The 14,814-nt window shown below is 41.6% G+C and overlaps 1 protein-coding gene across 1 annotated transcript in view; it reads right to left on the minus strand.

The window, feature by feature from the left end:
* Positions 1–13,233, minus strand: part of LOC123984191 (phytanoyl-CoA hydroxylase-interacting protein-like) — a 19,508-nt gene extending 6,275 nt beyond the window's left edge. The window contains exons 1-4 of the mRNA XM_046070941.1: positions 12,813–13,233; positions 4,559–4,755; positions 3,098–3,272; positions 640–757 (exon numbers count right to left, since the gene is read on the minus strand). Of these exons, the coding sequence (XP_045926897.1) occupies positions 640–757; positions 3,098–3,272; positions 4,559–4,755; positions 12,813–12,918 (596 nt within the window). The 5' untranslated portion in view covers positions 12,919–13,233. The remainder of the gene's footprint in view (positions 1–639; positions 758–3,097; positions 3,273–4,558; positions 4,756–12,812) is intronic.
* Between the last annotated feature and the right edge of the window lie 1,581 nt (positions 13,234–14,814).

Raw genomic sequence — 14,814 nt, forward strand, 5'->3', positions numbered from 1 at the left:
CAGTTATTCTGCCTTTTCCTTGGTTTTCTGTTCCCTGCCTGCCTCCCTGTGTTTTCTCCCCTGTGTGCTCTCTCTCTCTCTCTCCCCCTTTGCTCCTGAGCCCAGCCAACTACCTGTACCTTCATCTCATCAGCCACCTCGTCAGCCTGCCACACCTGCCAGTAATCACCTCATGCCTGTCTGTATTTCAACCCCGGTTTTCCACACCATCCTCGCTTGATCGTCGTTGCTCCATACCCGGTGCCACCTCTTTGTTCAGGCTTTCATGTTTCTTGTTTTTTCACATTTTCCCTGTGCTTTGTCGCCGTCATCTCTAACCCTGTCTCTCTGTCCGTTTCCCTCCCAGGTACACTCACCCAGACCTCCAGTCCCTCTACCCCTTTATCCCTCAATAAACCTCCTTCCCTCAGAGTGCTGCTTTTGGGTCCTCTCTGTCCCCACACCACACAACTTCATAACAGAGTAAAGCAATACTGACACATATTTAAATACTGCTAAAAACAGCTAAATGCCATTTTCAAACTAACTCTGACATAAAAGTGGTCACATTAATTCGAAATTAAAGAGAAGATCCAAATGAAACTGAAATTATGGACAACATTCACTACATCTCAGAAATAACTAAGGCCAGCTGCCTACCTGGCATGGTCAAAGTATTCTTTATTCTGGTTCCTGTAGAAGACAGAGAAACGCAGCATCCGGCCAGCGATGACCTCTGCCTTTTCCAACAGCTGGTTTAGATGCACAGTGGAATAATCTGGAAAACAGACAGCACATCATGAGCCGCTGATGCGGATGTACAATTGTCATTAGTAGAAATTCAATCATTTCAAGCTGGTTTAGGCAATTTATTTCAGAGACATTTTTGTTTTATTTGTTTAAATTCTCTTTACATCCTGACAGCAATCAATACATCAAATGACACAATAATGAGGCTGTCACAAGACTGTAATAACGTTGACTGTCTACCTACCTACCTGTGCGCGTTGCACTGCACATGAAAATGTGTTTTGGGGTAGTGGCTTTGTAGGGAGTTGGTGGTATTTTTTTGGTTAGATACTTTAAAAATCTAGCAGTCTCTTGCTGGCTCTTTATAATTATAACAATTATAACAAACAAGAGTGACTATGTGCAGGATGGAACATGAACAGTGCATGTGTTCTCAATGATCCTGAGATCCTTTCACCCTTAACTTCTTCATATTAATAGCTTGCATTTAGACCAAAAATATTTTCAGTAACATAATCTCCTTTCACTCACTGCCATGTGAGTAGGTTTGCCTTTATCCATTTTATCGAAAGCATATAATAAGTTTCATAATAATTGAATGAAGTTTCCCCCATTCCAATTTTCTTGCTTTTACTTGCACTTGAACACACCGAAAAGGATGATTTGGGGATAGCTCTCTGCTCTTTCTATGCAAGGATACAGTATCTTGAACAAAATTTATAGAAGACTATTAGAAAGATTATAAATGTCAATCAAGCAGGTTGCAAGTCTCTGCATGTTGTTTTTCATACTGCTGCTGCTGTTGCTGCTAACATGAATGGAAAGCAATGGCTGCCTGTAAGCTGAGAAAAATACATTCGGCAATGTAGCTGTTAAAACCTATGGTCTTTTTTTAAGACAAGGCTTGTACTGCTGATAGTGAGACATAATAGGATAAATGGAATTTAAACAGTTCAGCTGATTGAGGATTTTACGGGAATGGAAGGTCTTTGCAGCGGCATCTTTTACCCACTTGGGATTTAGAGGATCAACAACATCATTAAGCATTCTCCTTCATCAGTTTCTCTTATAGCACCTTCACACTCTTGTGCTGCCTGTTCTCCTTCCTCACATCTCACCTGCTTCTCTTCATCTATTTCACAACTGCCCCACCCTATGGAAGGATACCTTGAAGTTCACATGGTGGTTTTGAGTCAAATGTCTCATCAACTATTAGAACTATTGCCATGAAAATTGGTACATTAATGTGACTCAGGGTACATTGTAATAAATGTAGTCTCAACTATGCTTTGCTTTGTGCAAATTAGCAAATGTTAGCATGCTAACATGATAAACTAAGGTGGTGAACATTAGCATGTTAGCATTGTTATTATGAGCCTGCTCACATTAGCATTTACAGGGTTGCTAACATGGCTGTAGTCTGTCTAAGAAGACGAGGCTTGTAGTACTGTTGATACAGGAGGAATAAATGGCAGTTTAACAATTCAACTGAGAAATTGAGGATTTTATAGTAACATTAATGGAGGGTGTCTGACAGATTATTTCAACCATCAGATTTAAAGCAGCAGTATGGAATTCTTTTAAAAAAAACCTTTTTCTCATATTTGCTAAAAATACCACTGACAGTAGTACATGATACAAATAATCTGTAAAAAATATAGTAAAAAAAAATCAGGTTCTTCTGGCTCCTCCTATGCAATTTGCAAGAATCAACTGCTCTAGTGTCAACAACCAATCAGAGCCAGAACAAGTTTCTAACGCAGTGTCAGTCGCTGCTTGTGCACACTGCACAGCCCTCTTCCTCACGCATGCTCTGACTCAGTCAAGCTCAGTATCTTCAGCGTGCAATTTCAGACAAATACTATGGCTGAGAAACAACCACCTTGCATTGTAGGTTTAATTATTACTGAGTGAAGCTTAAAGCATTTTCTCTGTCATACATTTCTCTTAAATCCCACAGACTCTTTCCCTGCATGTCTTCAGCTGCTGCTCCTCATCCCTCTCACCCCTCCACCCCCTTAAATTCTACCCTTCATACCCCATGCCAACCCCCCTTCTCCCCACCCCCACTCTAAGCCTCTAGCCAGCGACGTTGAACTTGTTGACCTCTGCATCAGAAGCTATACAACACAGCTCCCCTCCTTCGTTTAATCCTTCTTTTTCCTCCCCATCCCCTCATCCATCTCTCCATCCATCTTTCCCTCCACTCTGCAAATTAGCCTTCCTTTAAATATAATGCCCTTCGCTTTTGTCCACTGTTTTTCAGTACTTGAGTTAGTCAAGTACAGACAAAAATCAAAGGCAGCGCTGATGTCACACATACTGAAAATGTATGTGGTCATAGCACTGCAAGCTGCATATTACTCACCAGCAGTGCAGAACTCGATGATTTCACTCCACTCGGAGATGGTGTAGTCCCCGTCAGTCTGTTTTGATGCGGTCTGGACGGCCACAGTGTACTCTGTGCGCGGGCTCAGGAACCAGTGGCCCCGAACCGTCATGGGCAGGGGCACTGCCTTGGCCACCAGCTTGGTAGGAACATCCTGGAGGGAGAGGAGGAGGGAGTGCAGGATGGATGGAAAAAGGAGGTGAATGATGATAAGAAGGAATGAGTCAGAAAGAGATTTCTTCAGTTATGGCTCTCTTTCAGCTGCATGTAGGTGCTTGTAAGCACACACATCTTCACATTTCAGTGAAGTGGCGTACTGTAGTTTATTTGTGTGGCTGTCCTTTTGTTAATGTATGTCCACAATTCTGGACACTACCCCCCCACCCCCAAGACTCAGTGGGCCTTAGCAGCTCATTGATTGGACCAGGAGCCCCTGCCTAGCAACAGAGTCAGCCCATTAATCCACCAACACAGTTGCTGCACACCAAAATCAAAATACAAGTATGGGTTCGCTCGCTATAGCTGAGTGGAAAGAGGAAAAACACTCAGCTACACAAAGAAGTGACTGCAGGACGAAAGGAAGGAGGCTGATGACACAAGTAAGATTACCAAACCAGATCACTGACTGTCCACTAGAAGAGCTGCAGTCTTCCTGCTGCTGCTGGCGGTGCAATTACTCTCAGGCAGAGAGGGCAGTGTGAGTGATATTAGCCTATTAGTGCTCAGAGCAACGGCTCGCTGTGGAGTCTTGAAAGCACCATGAAAAGACAGGTTATCTTGAGAGTTAACACGGTGTACCTGTGTTGCATGTTTCAGCTTCAAATCATCTGTTTTAGGTTTCAAACAGCAGGGATTATCAGGATTATACCTCCAGATGTTTATAGCATCACAACAACTATCTTTATCACTAATAAGAAGTTGCAGAATGGTTATTGCCATGAAGGATAAATCAGTTTCATTGCCAGTGGTGTTAGGTTTTGTTTTTACTTTATTTTGATAGGTTTGGAAAATCTTTACTATTATACGATATTGTCTATACCGCTATTTTGTAGCATGTGTCTTCGCCTCATTGTGTATTTATTATTCGTTGCCCACTATGCCAAGTACTTCCTGGAAAATAGATTTTGATCTCTAGGAGAATTTTACCTGGTTAAATAAAGGAATTAAAAAAAAATGTTAGTATTCATATTTTTTATAATTTCGTTAAGGGTACTTTAAGATTTATCTCGATTTATTCTGGCACATTGCCTAGTTCGTGCTATCAAGGCTCATTGTGGTTATTCAATTTTCTCACACACTGAATCACATAAACACAAAACCTCTTATTCTTGACACATTTCTTCCTTATTTACTACTTAATGATACTATAACAAGATCCGTTTTGGTGAGTCATCTCTCTATAGTACATTTAAATGTGTTTATCTGCGCTGAAAGCGTTACCTTGTGTTTGAACTTGTTTGAGTTTTTGTTTTCCTTCTTGTTCAGGTCAATGAAGTAGTGTGTGATGCGTTCCTTGCTGCGCGACTCCATGTCCCAGCAGATCTTGAAGGAGTCGCAGGTGATGTTGCTGATTTTGATGTTCTGAGGAACAGGGAGCTCCTCCATCTCAGAGATGCTGCCATCCTGGGATTTACTTCCTGTGTAGTTGGAAAACAGTGTCAGTGTCATTAGAACAATAGTATATACCAAAATGAAATTTTTGTTGTTTGTCATATTTGGTGTTGCACTCCTTCGTGATGACAAATCGTGTTCTAGCCAGTAAAGATTATTTAAATTTGATAGAAAATCAGTTTTGAATCTAACAACTTACAGGAAGTGTTATGAGACATTGATCAGTGATTGTAAATCACATTTTCTGAGACTCTCGATAACATAATACTTGAGTAGTATACACATTTAAATGTCACATCTATGCTCTGCTGACCACCTTACTACTGCAGTTTCTCAGGATTTATTCCACAGACAGTACTAAGAGTGGTATATCCATCATGTCTCTCTCTCAAACACACACACACACACACACACACACACACACACACAGCCTGTGTCGCTGACGACCATATATGTTGCCATGGAAACACATCAGCCCCTCGACACGCACACACCTATCTGCTTTGCAGAACATAGGCGGTATTAAATATTTCAAATGCTGCTGATTAAATCTCCTCTCTTCATAACAAAGATGGATACATTTATAATCAGCAGTAAGGGGGGAAAAACTCAGCTACCACACTGCGGGAAATACATATGACCCCGAAACAATAACATTTAAAATACTGGTGAATGTCATAGAACTTCCGCCATTGGTTAGATAATTTTCAGTTTTTTGTCATGTCATTACTTACCTATTTGGACATACAGAAAGGCTATTGTGCCACAATTTCCCGTAAATAAGTTGGTAAATCTTAAATTTTTCTGCATACATCTCATGCATTTGCCAGGTCCCTATAAGTAACACAACATGTAACAAAGGCGTACAAACCAAGTGCACACTGAGGCCAGTAAAAATGTCAAAACAAGTTTGAATGAGAGCTTTGTAGAATTAGGATGAATATAGACCTTCCGTCACACTCGGAGACGCCCACTTGGCATGGCAACAATGTGTGTTCTGTGCCCCCTCCTGGATCTAAACACGAGAGTGAGTAAAATACCAGTATGCAGAATTTGGGAGTAATACACAACAAGACTGGACTCTACAGAGTGTAAACAATGGCAGTAGCGGTGGAGCATGGAACATCCATCTCTGCTCATCAGCTGAGAGAGGGCGACATAAAAGAGCTATGCCATAATTGGGCTGTGTGGACTCTCCTGTCTCGCCTCCACACAGCACTCAAACAGTGGAGCATTGTAAATGGATGCATTTTAGGAAATAGACAACCAGAAGTAATTCCTACACCCAATGTGTACAAGCAGCTCTAGCAGCCTAGTCTTGCTATTTTATCCTATCTTGGCTCTTTCAAATCATGACTTACGTCTTAAAATAGCATCTGTAAGACACAAATATATGTTCTTTACCGCCAGACAAGATCAGACCCCCCCACTTACTTTTGTCCTAATCACTAGTTCCTAATCACAGCTAGCTGATTACCAAAAATAATCATCTTTAACCTAAAAAGAAAGACCTCCTATTGTTACACTGCTGCTCATGATTAATGAAACGCAAAATATCTTATGCACTTGTGAATGTAGTATGGAAAGATGACTTTCGAGTGATGCACAGACAAATCTTTGGAACATTGGTTATAAATCTTTACACTACAGTAAGACTATGTATTTAAATATATGATTTACTACTGCACATGGCTTAAACTAGATTTTAGGGGCACTGGGAGAAGTGGATTCCTCAGCCTAACTGCACTATGCTTGGCTCTTAGACCTAATGCAGGCGCTCTGACACCTCTTTGATTTGATTTATGAAAACATCTCTTTCTACTGTTGGTCCGCATTTAAAGCCCATATCTCATTATATTTAACCCCCACTGAGCTGATAAGTTTGGCTTAGACTGAGAGGGTCAACACGTGACATGATGGGGCAGACCCTTGCGGCACCAAGTCAGCACGGACCAGACAGTGATGTCAGCACTATAACATCCCACCTGAGAATTTATGTTGCTGACCTTTAACAAAAACAAGAAAAAGACGAGGCCTGTCATTCTCAGGCAAGTTTTCAAAATGCCTACATTCTTATAAGAATGCTGAGTAATACAATTCTTAAAGAACAGACAGGAAATGTGTATTTCAAATGTAGACATTATTGCATATTTTATAGGAAATATTAGCACTACTGGATCGTGAAGTGTATCTTTTTATGTTGTGGAATCAGAAAACTTTTTGTGCTGATTTGTCATAAGCATTCATCATTGATCATTCACTATAAACCACAAGCTTTCAGGTTACTCATTCTATCCCAAATTCTCGCTATCTCAGGAAACCATCAGCATATGACTGTAAACACTAAACAAAACCAAACACCAAAGTTGAAGAACCCGCTAACTCAGTTGTTGTGTTGTGCCTGAAGCAGAGTAAGTTCCTTGTCCTCCTAAATGTTAATGTCCGTTAAATACTCTGAAAGGAGACTCCATGTGGGTCTTTGCCCTCCCAGCTCCTGTTTACTCTAATGCTCTCCTAATTAACCTGCAAATGGAGGCATTACACAAACAAAGTGAGGTTTGCTAATGCAGTCAGATATTGCCTACATAACACTCTTAGGGCCACTCAGTCGAGCTAAAAGTGATGTTATCAGGGAAAACAAGCTGTGAAGGCTGCAGTTTACTGGGAGAAAATCAAAGGAAATCCTCATGAGACAGGCAGAAACCTGCTACCACCACTGTTCACTGATAATATCAAAGCATAAGCATGAATGCCATTGACAAACACAATATATAGGTTTAAACAATTTAATTAAGCTATCAGTATGCAAACATACTAACAAATGAATAATAAAAATGAATGAATAGAATGAATTACAACTTGCTGGCTGCAAATATGAATCTGAATACACACATATGAATATAATGTGAACCAGGTAGAATTGCCTGCAGGTAAATACACCGACTTTGTGAGACACAGTGCTAAGCTGTGCTCCAAATCCTCTGGGACTCTTGAGAGCACAGGATGAAAGATGGAGGAGCGAAAGCCAAGCAGGATGAAGGTCAGGCGGTAAGGGACAGAGTAAAACCTTTTACAATCTCACACGGGAGTCTGATATGTTTAAAGTTATATGATAGTATTGTATCATGGCACTCTCTAATTTGAGTTTGCACCGAAGTTGCAGTTGTTGCTAATATTCATTCTGTTGAGTCATAATTACTTGTATATTTATTGCTCTGTATTATAATGATGTGCGGGTGGGGAATTTTTGTCTCATCATGTTCAAGTGAAATAAGAGTTGTCCTTGCTTAGGAGTTCAGGAGCACATATTACTCATGCAGTGCACTTAAACAGAGGGTTCAAAATTACATAGGTGCAGTGCTGGAGCAGAGCACCAAAAAATGCTGGACACAGAAATATCTGCATTGTAGCAAAAGCATTAAACTTCCAAAGATGGAAAGCCTACTCAGTTGAATCTGCTAAAACCTATGAAATGGACATTATTGGGTATTGCCCTTTTACTCAGCTTGCAGTAAAATACCACATGGTGGAATAGTAATAGATGCCGAGGGATCAATAAAAATCTTGTTAACATGCATACGTAGGGCCATCCTAATGGCTCTCTGTGGTAGGATTTGTTCCAGACACACCTGGCTTGATACTGTGAATTACTCATTAGCGCACTTTGCCAGAGAGAGGAAAGTGATTTGATTTCCATTTAGACCACCTAATAACATAATGTAAATGTACTCCCTTAGTGGTATTTGGTGATAAAAGTGTCCACCATATGAAACTATGGTGTGTCCACACTTCTAAGTTACTGATGAAAAATCTTTTCCCCAAGTACTGTTGGCAGGTGTGTTATGTGGAAAAACAATTGGCAGATGATAGCAGCACTGATAGACTGCACAAGTGGGCACTCAGTTCAGACAGAAGAGCTTCTTATATTTTATGTTGCAGTGTTTGGTCTAAAATTGAACTGCAGACATAAGTAGTGCCACAGACATTCACTAGTTATCAATACTCACAGGCCTTTGAAAATCAATGTTCCTCTGAATGTACAGGATAGACTCAGGCAGAGAGCATACAATGCTGTCTTCATCAGGGTTACACAATCTTTGTTCAACATTTTACACATCAATATGCCACTGAACAGCAAACAAAGACCTAGTAAAGACACCTTAATAACATCCTTTATTGGTGTAGAGGACACTTCAGGGTTCGAAATCGATCCATCCCTATTCTTAAAAACAAATTAAATACAAAAGAACTTCAGGGAGGAAAGATCCATTTTTCTAAACTTGTTCAAAACCAGAATGAGTCATGATTTCTCATTTGCATAGAATTTAAATTTCAAAACAACAGGCTGCTTGTAAACTCCTTCAACTGTGCTGTTTGTGGTTCAAATCTTGAATTTCTATACAGACGGATTTTATATACCAGCAGTCAGGCACAGAAAAAACATACAAAAGGAAAGTTAGCAGGAATGTTTGAAGAGGATTTTCAGGGTCAGACTGCACTGCAATCAGTCTCAAAGAATGTTCTGGACCATGTAATACAGTAAAGTCAATTGTAAGTGATTATATTATGCTGCTGATAAGTGGCTGCATAATGTACCTGTAACTCTTGCCAGCACAGTCATTGCACACAACTGTTCACAATGAACATTGGCCAAACTAAAATGCCAGCTTACTCAGACAATGCTGCATGTCATAAGGCCGGCTTGCTAATTTATCATGTTAGAACATATTGGATAAGCTTTTCACAAGTCCACAGTTTACAGTCATGCTAGCATGTCCGTGAGACTGTACTTGGACACAGCAATGCTTTGAGCTAAATGCTAATGTCAGCATACTAACATGCTCGCAGTGACGAAGTTAACCTTCCAATGTTTAGCAGGTATGTTTACCTTGCTCACCATCTATGTTAGCATACTAAATTAACCGTAAGGATAACACAGTTAGGGTGGCACGGTGGTCCACTGGTTAGCACTGTCGCCTCACAGCAAGAAGGCCGCGGGTTCAAACCCCAGTTGCCCTGGCCTTGTCTGCGTGGGTTCTCTCCGGGTGCTCCGGCTTCCTTCTACCGTCCAAAGACATGCGGACTAGGTTAATTGGTGACCCTAAATTGTCCTTAGGTGGTGTCTGTCTATTTGTGGCCCTGCAATGGACTGGTGACCTGTCTATCGCCCGATGTCAGCTGGGATTGGCTCCAGCCCCCCGCAACCCTGTACGCAGGATAAGCGGTTGATGATGGATGGATGGATAACACAGTTAAGGCTAACGATGATGTCTTTAATTTTGCAGGTACTTTGTCAAAAACCAAAGTGTTGGAAAACAAGAAAATTGACATCATGATGGGGCTTGATGAAAAGTGTAAGAATCCCTAGAGCTGTTCTCATGGTGTTTCTCAGCTCCACTGTGATTTTGCAGGGATTGAAAAATAAGCCTTTTGTTTCAGTGTTAGGCACTGCATTTGAGGAAACAATGCCATTGTTGACTAGTAATTAGCAGGCTCAACACTGAGGGAGCCTTTTTTCAACTTGAAACAGTTACTGGCGACCTTATCTGTCTGTCTGTCTGCCAGCCACACTGCCAGACTGAGGGTGTTAACCGCTAGAGCAGCAGTATTTCAGAGAGCAGAGAGATTTCAGACGGTGCAGACAAAGTACTTCGTTGCATACATGGCAGCCATCCATCATGCCAACTTAATTATGTCAGCAGCCACGGCACAAAGACCTTGCAGAACACGTAGTGTGTATTTCATTAGCCATAGTACGCATTAACTGTGGATTTAAATCAAAATGGTGGTCTAGTCAGCCTTGCAGAGGTTGGTGGTAAATTTGTTCCAATTCTGTAATTTCCCCACTCCTAGCAAAACATTCCCTAAACCCGACTTATTCATGCCACATCACTAAACTGAATCATTAAAGCTACAACACCTCCTCTAACACAGGGGACACACAATACAACTTGTATCCCACCATTTCTTTTGTGCATTGAGATGTTCAAACAGTCCTCAGTGTGAGAGAGCTCTTTCCCACAGACAGTAGGCCTACTGAAGCTGCATGCATTTCCATTTGCTGGGTCAGCATAGGCATATAAGCCTCTCATGCTGGCAATTAAATATTAATGGATTTGGGAGATAAATTTAGAAAGCTATGTGGAACTGAAATTAATACAGTCCTTGGGATGTTCATATTGACCAGATAGTAAACCAGTCCATTTACAAGAAAGCTAAAAGAGAGCTATGCAGTCTTCTGCAGGGTGTGGCAGGGGAAGTGTAAACTAGACCGTATTTCTGGAGGTCATTTTAAGTTAGAAATTGCCACATAAAAATTCAATGGGTGGTCAAAATAACAGGAACACTAATGTAATACAAGCAAAACTACAAACCAATAGAATTCACATAAATCGTTTATCATCCTTAAGTATGCTGTTCACAGTAATGAGTTGATTTGCAACTATATAATAGATTGTACAGGCATTAGCATGAGTTGTGCAGTGATGATTCTTAAACTGCTTGGATGAAAATATGAGTGTTTCAAGTAAACCATCAACAGTGCATGAATTCTCTGAACTAACAATTCTAGGAACAACTCGGCTATATGACAACCACCAACTGTTTTCAGAATCTGCACAGAAGGTAGACAATGTAGCTGTGTTGCTCCATAAACAGAGAGTATGTGGGTGTCTCAAGGACACAGAGGCACTATTTACACTGGGCAATCTACTTGATAAATATAAAAGTGGCTGTTCTTGCTGCAAAGGCTAATCAAAAAAGCTCCCTACTAAACATGTAGCAGGGAGTGCAAAGCAGGCACAGGGTCCATTAGAGAAGTACAGCCCCAGTCTATACACCATTATTAAAATTGCAGCTTTAAAATCAGGCCAGCAAAGCACTAAGAGGATATCAACTGCACCCTGCTGCATTACATTATGAGGAGCAGCTCTTGCAGATGAGAAAATTAGGCAGGGTGGTACAATGACTGCACTGTGATCAGATGCTGGGGTCATTTAGAGGCTCAGTGAAGACACACAATTGACTCCATGAGTGTCCAAACCAACCAATCCAAATGCATCAAGAAAATCTGGTATAGCAAAAAATAAAAAAACCTTTATGTCAGTTCAGCCACAAAATCTCATTCCATTACCATGTATGTGAATTAACACAATTTTAGTAGAATTTTAATTAAAAATGGGATCTCTGTGATCATGCATCTGGACTCCGATGTGGAATCAACTGGGTGTAATTGCATTGATGCCTGTGCACACACGTGGGTGCAGCCATGTTTGAGCCTCTCATTCTCTCCTGATGATGACTTGCTATTTTCCTTTCCACCATTAAATTCGCATCAGGGTTTAGCCTGTTCATGTAAAAACTGCTTATCCCTTTTGACATAATAAAATTAGCTTTTAGATGCCTTCTAATCTATGATCAAATGAATCTCAATTCTTTGTTTGATGGCAAATATCAACAAAACTTTTGAATTCGGTGAAGTTAACCACAGACTATATCCAGCATGGATGCAGCTGGATGACTTGATGAATTATACATTTAAACACGGGGGGTGGGGGTTGAGGATGAGATATAAGATTAAAAGCTGAGTTATTTGGAATCATAAAGATGCACAGGGTGTCATGCACTATGTGCACATAAATTGATTATGGCAACCCCCAGAGAAATAGACAAGAGGCAGCGCTTATAGGCGGGTGGCTGCCGGTCTCTGTCCATGTCTGTGGTGCTGAAATAAAGACACTCATCATTTAACATGGTTTCCTCGCCCGTTCGTGTCCAGTTTACAGGGAAGTACATTTCTTTTTAGTACCCCTCTCTCATGAATGATCAAAACCTTGCTGCCACTGTAAAGACACTCAGTTATTCCACACACGCACAAGCGCACCATCCATTCATTGATCCATCCATCCAAGGAACCGGCGGAGCGACCGGCCTCTACTCCCTTCAAACACAAAATAAGGGTACAACATGCAGCAAAAAACAGACAAATGTATGTATGTGTTGCAGGCGCTCTGGAATTGACAATATGGCTATGATGCCCAAATGTTTCAACATGCCAGTGAAAATAAGATAAACCTCTCCTTACCATCTCGTTCGCATAACTGTATGGCGTCCAAGCTCAGGTCCTTTATCATCCCTTCGCAGGGACTTAATGGACTGGTGATGTTGTGCGCCAAACCTGGTACCTCCATCTCTGCAGAAGAGCCTGGATGCTACTGCTGGTGAATCGCTGTCGATCGTTAAATATCGTCTATCGACTTTGCACAATAGCAGGCTTCTATCCACGATCGTCAAGGAAGGAGAAAAGAAAGAGAAAGAGAGACCGGTTTCCAGTCAGTCCCCTGCTCGTTCCGTAGCTCACAGCTCTCCTCTCCGTCTCCTGGGTGGTGCGGCTAGTGGCGCGTCAGCGGAATCGTCACGGGCGCGAACAGCACAAGTCGCCAGTTCGGGTTTGCAACGTGAGGCATAGCAGCTTCTGCAGAGATTCGTTTAAATGTGTGAACCTAAAAGATATCAGTCTGCGCGTTTATCTTTATTTTCTATTTCATGCGTTCCTGTTCCCGCGGAGCCTCTGTGCCACACAGTGAGCTTTCAGAGCCACAAGTGTGTGTATCTGTGTATTCTGCCGCGGGACAGTTGAACATGAATAGTTGAGCGGATTAGTGCAGAGACCTTCCGCAAATTCAATAGCTTCTTATGTAACCAGATTAGCTCGGTGTTCCCCCTCCGGTTTAGGTATGAATCTAAACCGTCCACACTCTCCTGTCCTTTTCTATTTCACATTCAACGTCATCCCAACAAGGGTCTCTCACATGTCCTTATTTGGTGAGGTGTAGCCCTCTCTCGCAGGAGCGCAGGTGCAAGTGGACCATACAATAATGAGCTGGGGGACGACGACTCTGACATATTGCAGGACATAATGAATGAACAGCATCTGCGTTTCCATCTTATAGGCAACCCTTCTTGCATTTAATGGCACGTAATAAATGCACAACCCCCTGGGTGCTAGAAAACCATAAGCAATGCTTTGCGGTGGGGTGTGTCGGTTTGCAATTATCTACCCAGGACTACACCTCTTTATCAGTGGCACCCAGGAGCAGGACCTTTCATTGCCATCGCATGAAAACAAGGCATGAAAGGTCAAGTGCACAGGCAAATTGCGGCTAAACACACACTCAAGGCTGCAGGCGCTTCTTACAACACCATTTGGCCATGGCAGTCATTTTCATTCATATACAAAGCAGCGTTGTCTCCTCTCCACTCTCCATAGGGGAAGCAAGCCGTCCAGAGGAGAGGCGACAGTGAGTGTTTATCTATTCAGCGGACAACGAATCCTGCAGCTGCGCCTTTGGGACCCCTAAGTCATGCTGTTCAAAACGGCAGAGGGGGAACTGCAGCACTACAGGCTACATGCGAATTATAGAAGGGAAGCCACCCTAACTCAGCTACGTGTACTGACGCATGATCACATCTGAAGTTGGAACAGAGGACGTGATCATTTTTATATTTAAATTGTTCAGTTTATTTTTTTCAGACAGACAAAGTAAAGATAATTGATGAGCATGAGGATCAGAACATGGGGTTATTGCGGGCATGCGAATTAAAATCCTGGTAAGCTCATAATCACGGTGGCATTCAGATGCAATAGGAAACATATCAGACGCACCACTGAAGGTCCGCATTTATTCCATGCTCAGATTTCACTTGGACAATGAATGCTGAATCTGGCTCAAATGTCCTGCCTGGGAAATACAACTCATTAAAAGAGAAGGTCAGTATGCTAATCACTCCCTGCAAACACACAGCCATCTGTGTTTGAGGAGAGAGGATGCTGCTAGATTCTGTATCAACAGAGGCAATGGTCTACAATTTGAAACCAAAGTTATTTGTGTAGGAAAGTTAAATGTAGCATTATGCTTTTAAATGTTTACCATATGAGCATGATTTACCAACTACCCCGGGCCCCCTGCTGATAGCTTGATTACTAAAGAGCTTTGCGCTGATATCCACAGATTAACACAGCATCTGTTTAATTGACTCTGTTTCCAATATCATTCCGGTGAGTGAGCTCATCAAAGATCTATGGG

This window comes from Micropterus dolomieu, linkage group LG15 (assembly GCF_021292245.1).
Source record: "Micropterus dolomieu isolate WLL.071019.BEF.003 ecotype Adirondacks linkage group LG15, ASM2129224v1, whole genome shotgun sequence".
NCBI classification, from domain to species: domain Eukaryota; kingdom Metazoa; phylum Chordata; class Actinopteri; order Centrarchiformes; family Centrarchidae; genus Micropterus; species Micropterus dolomieu.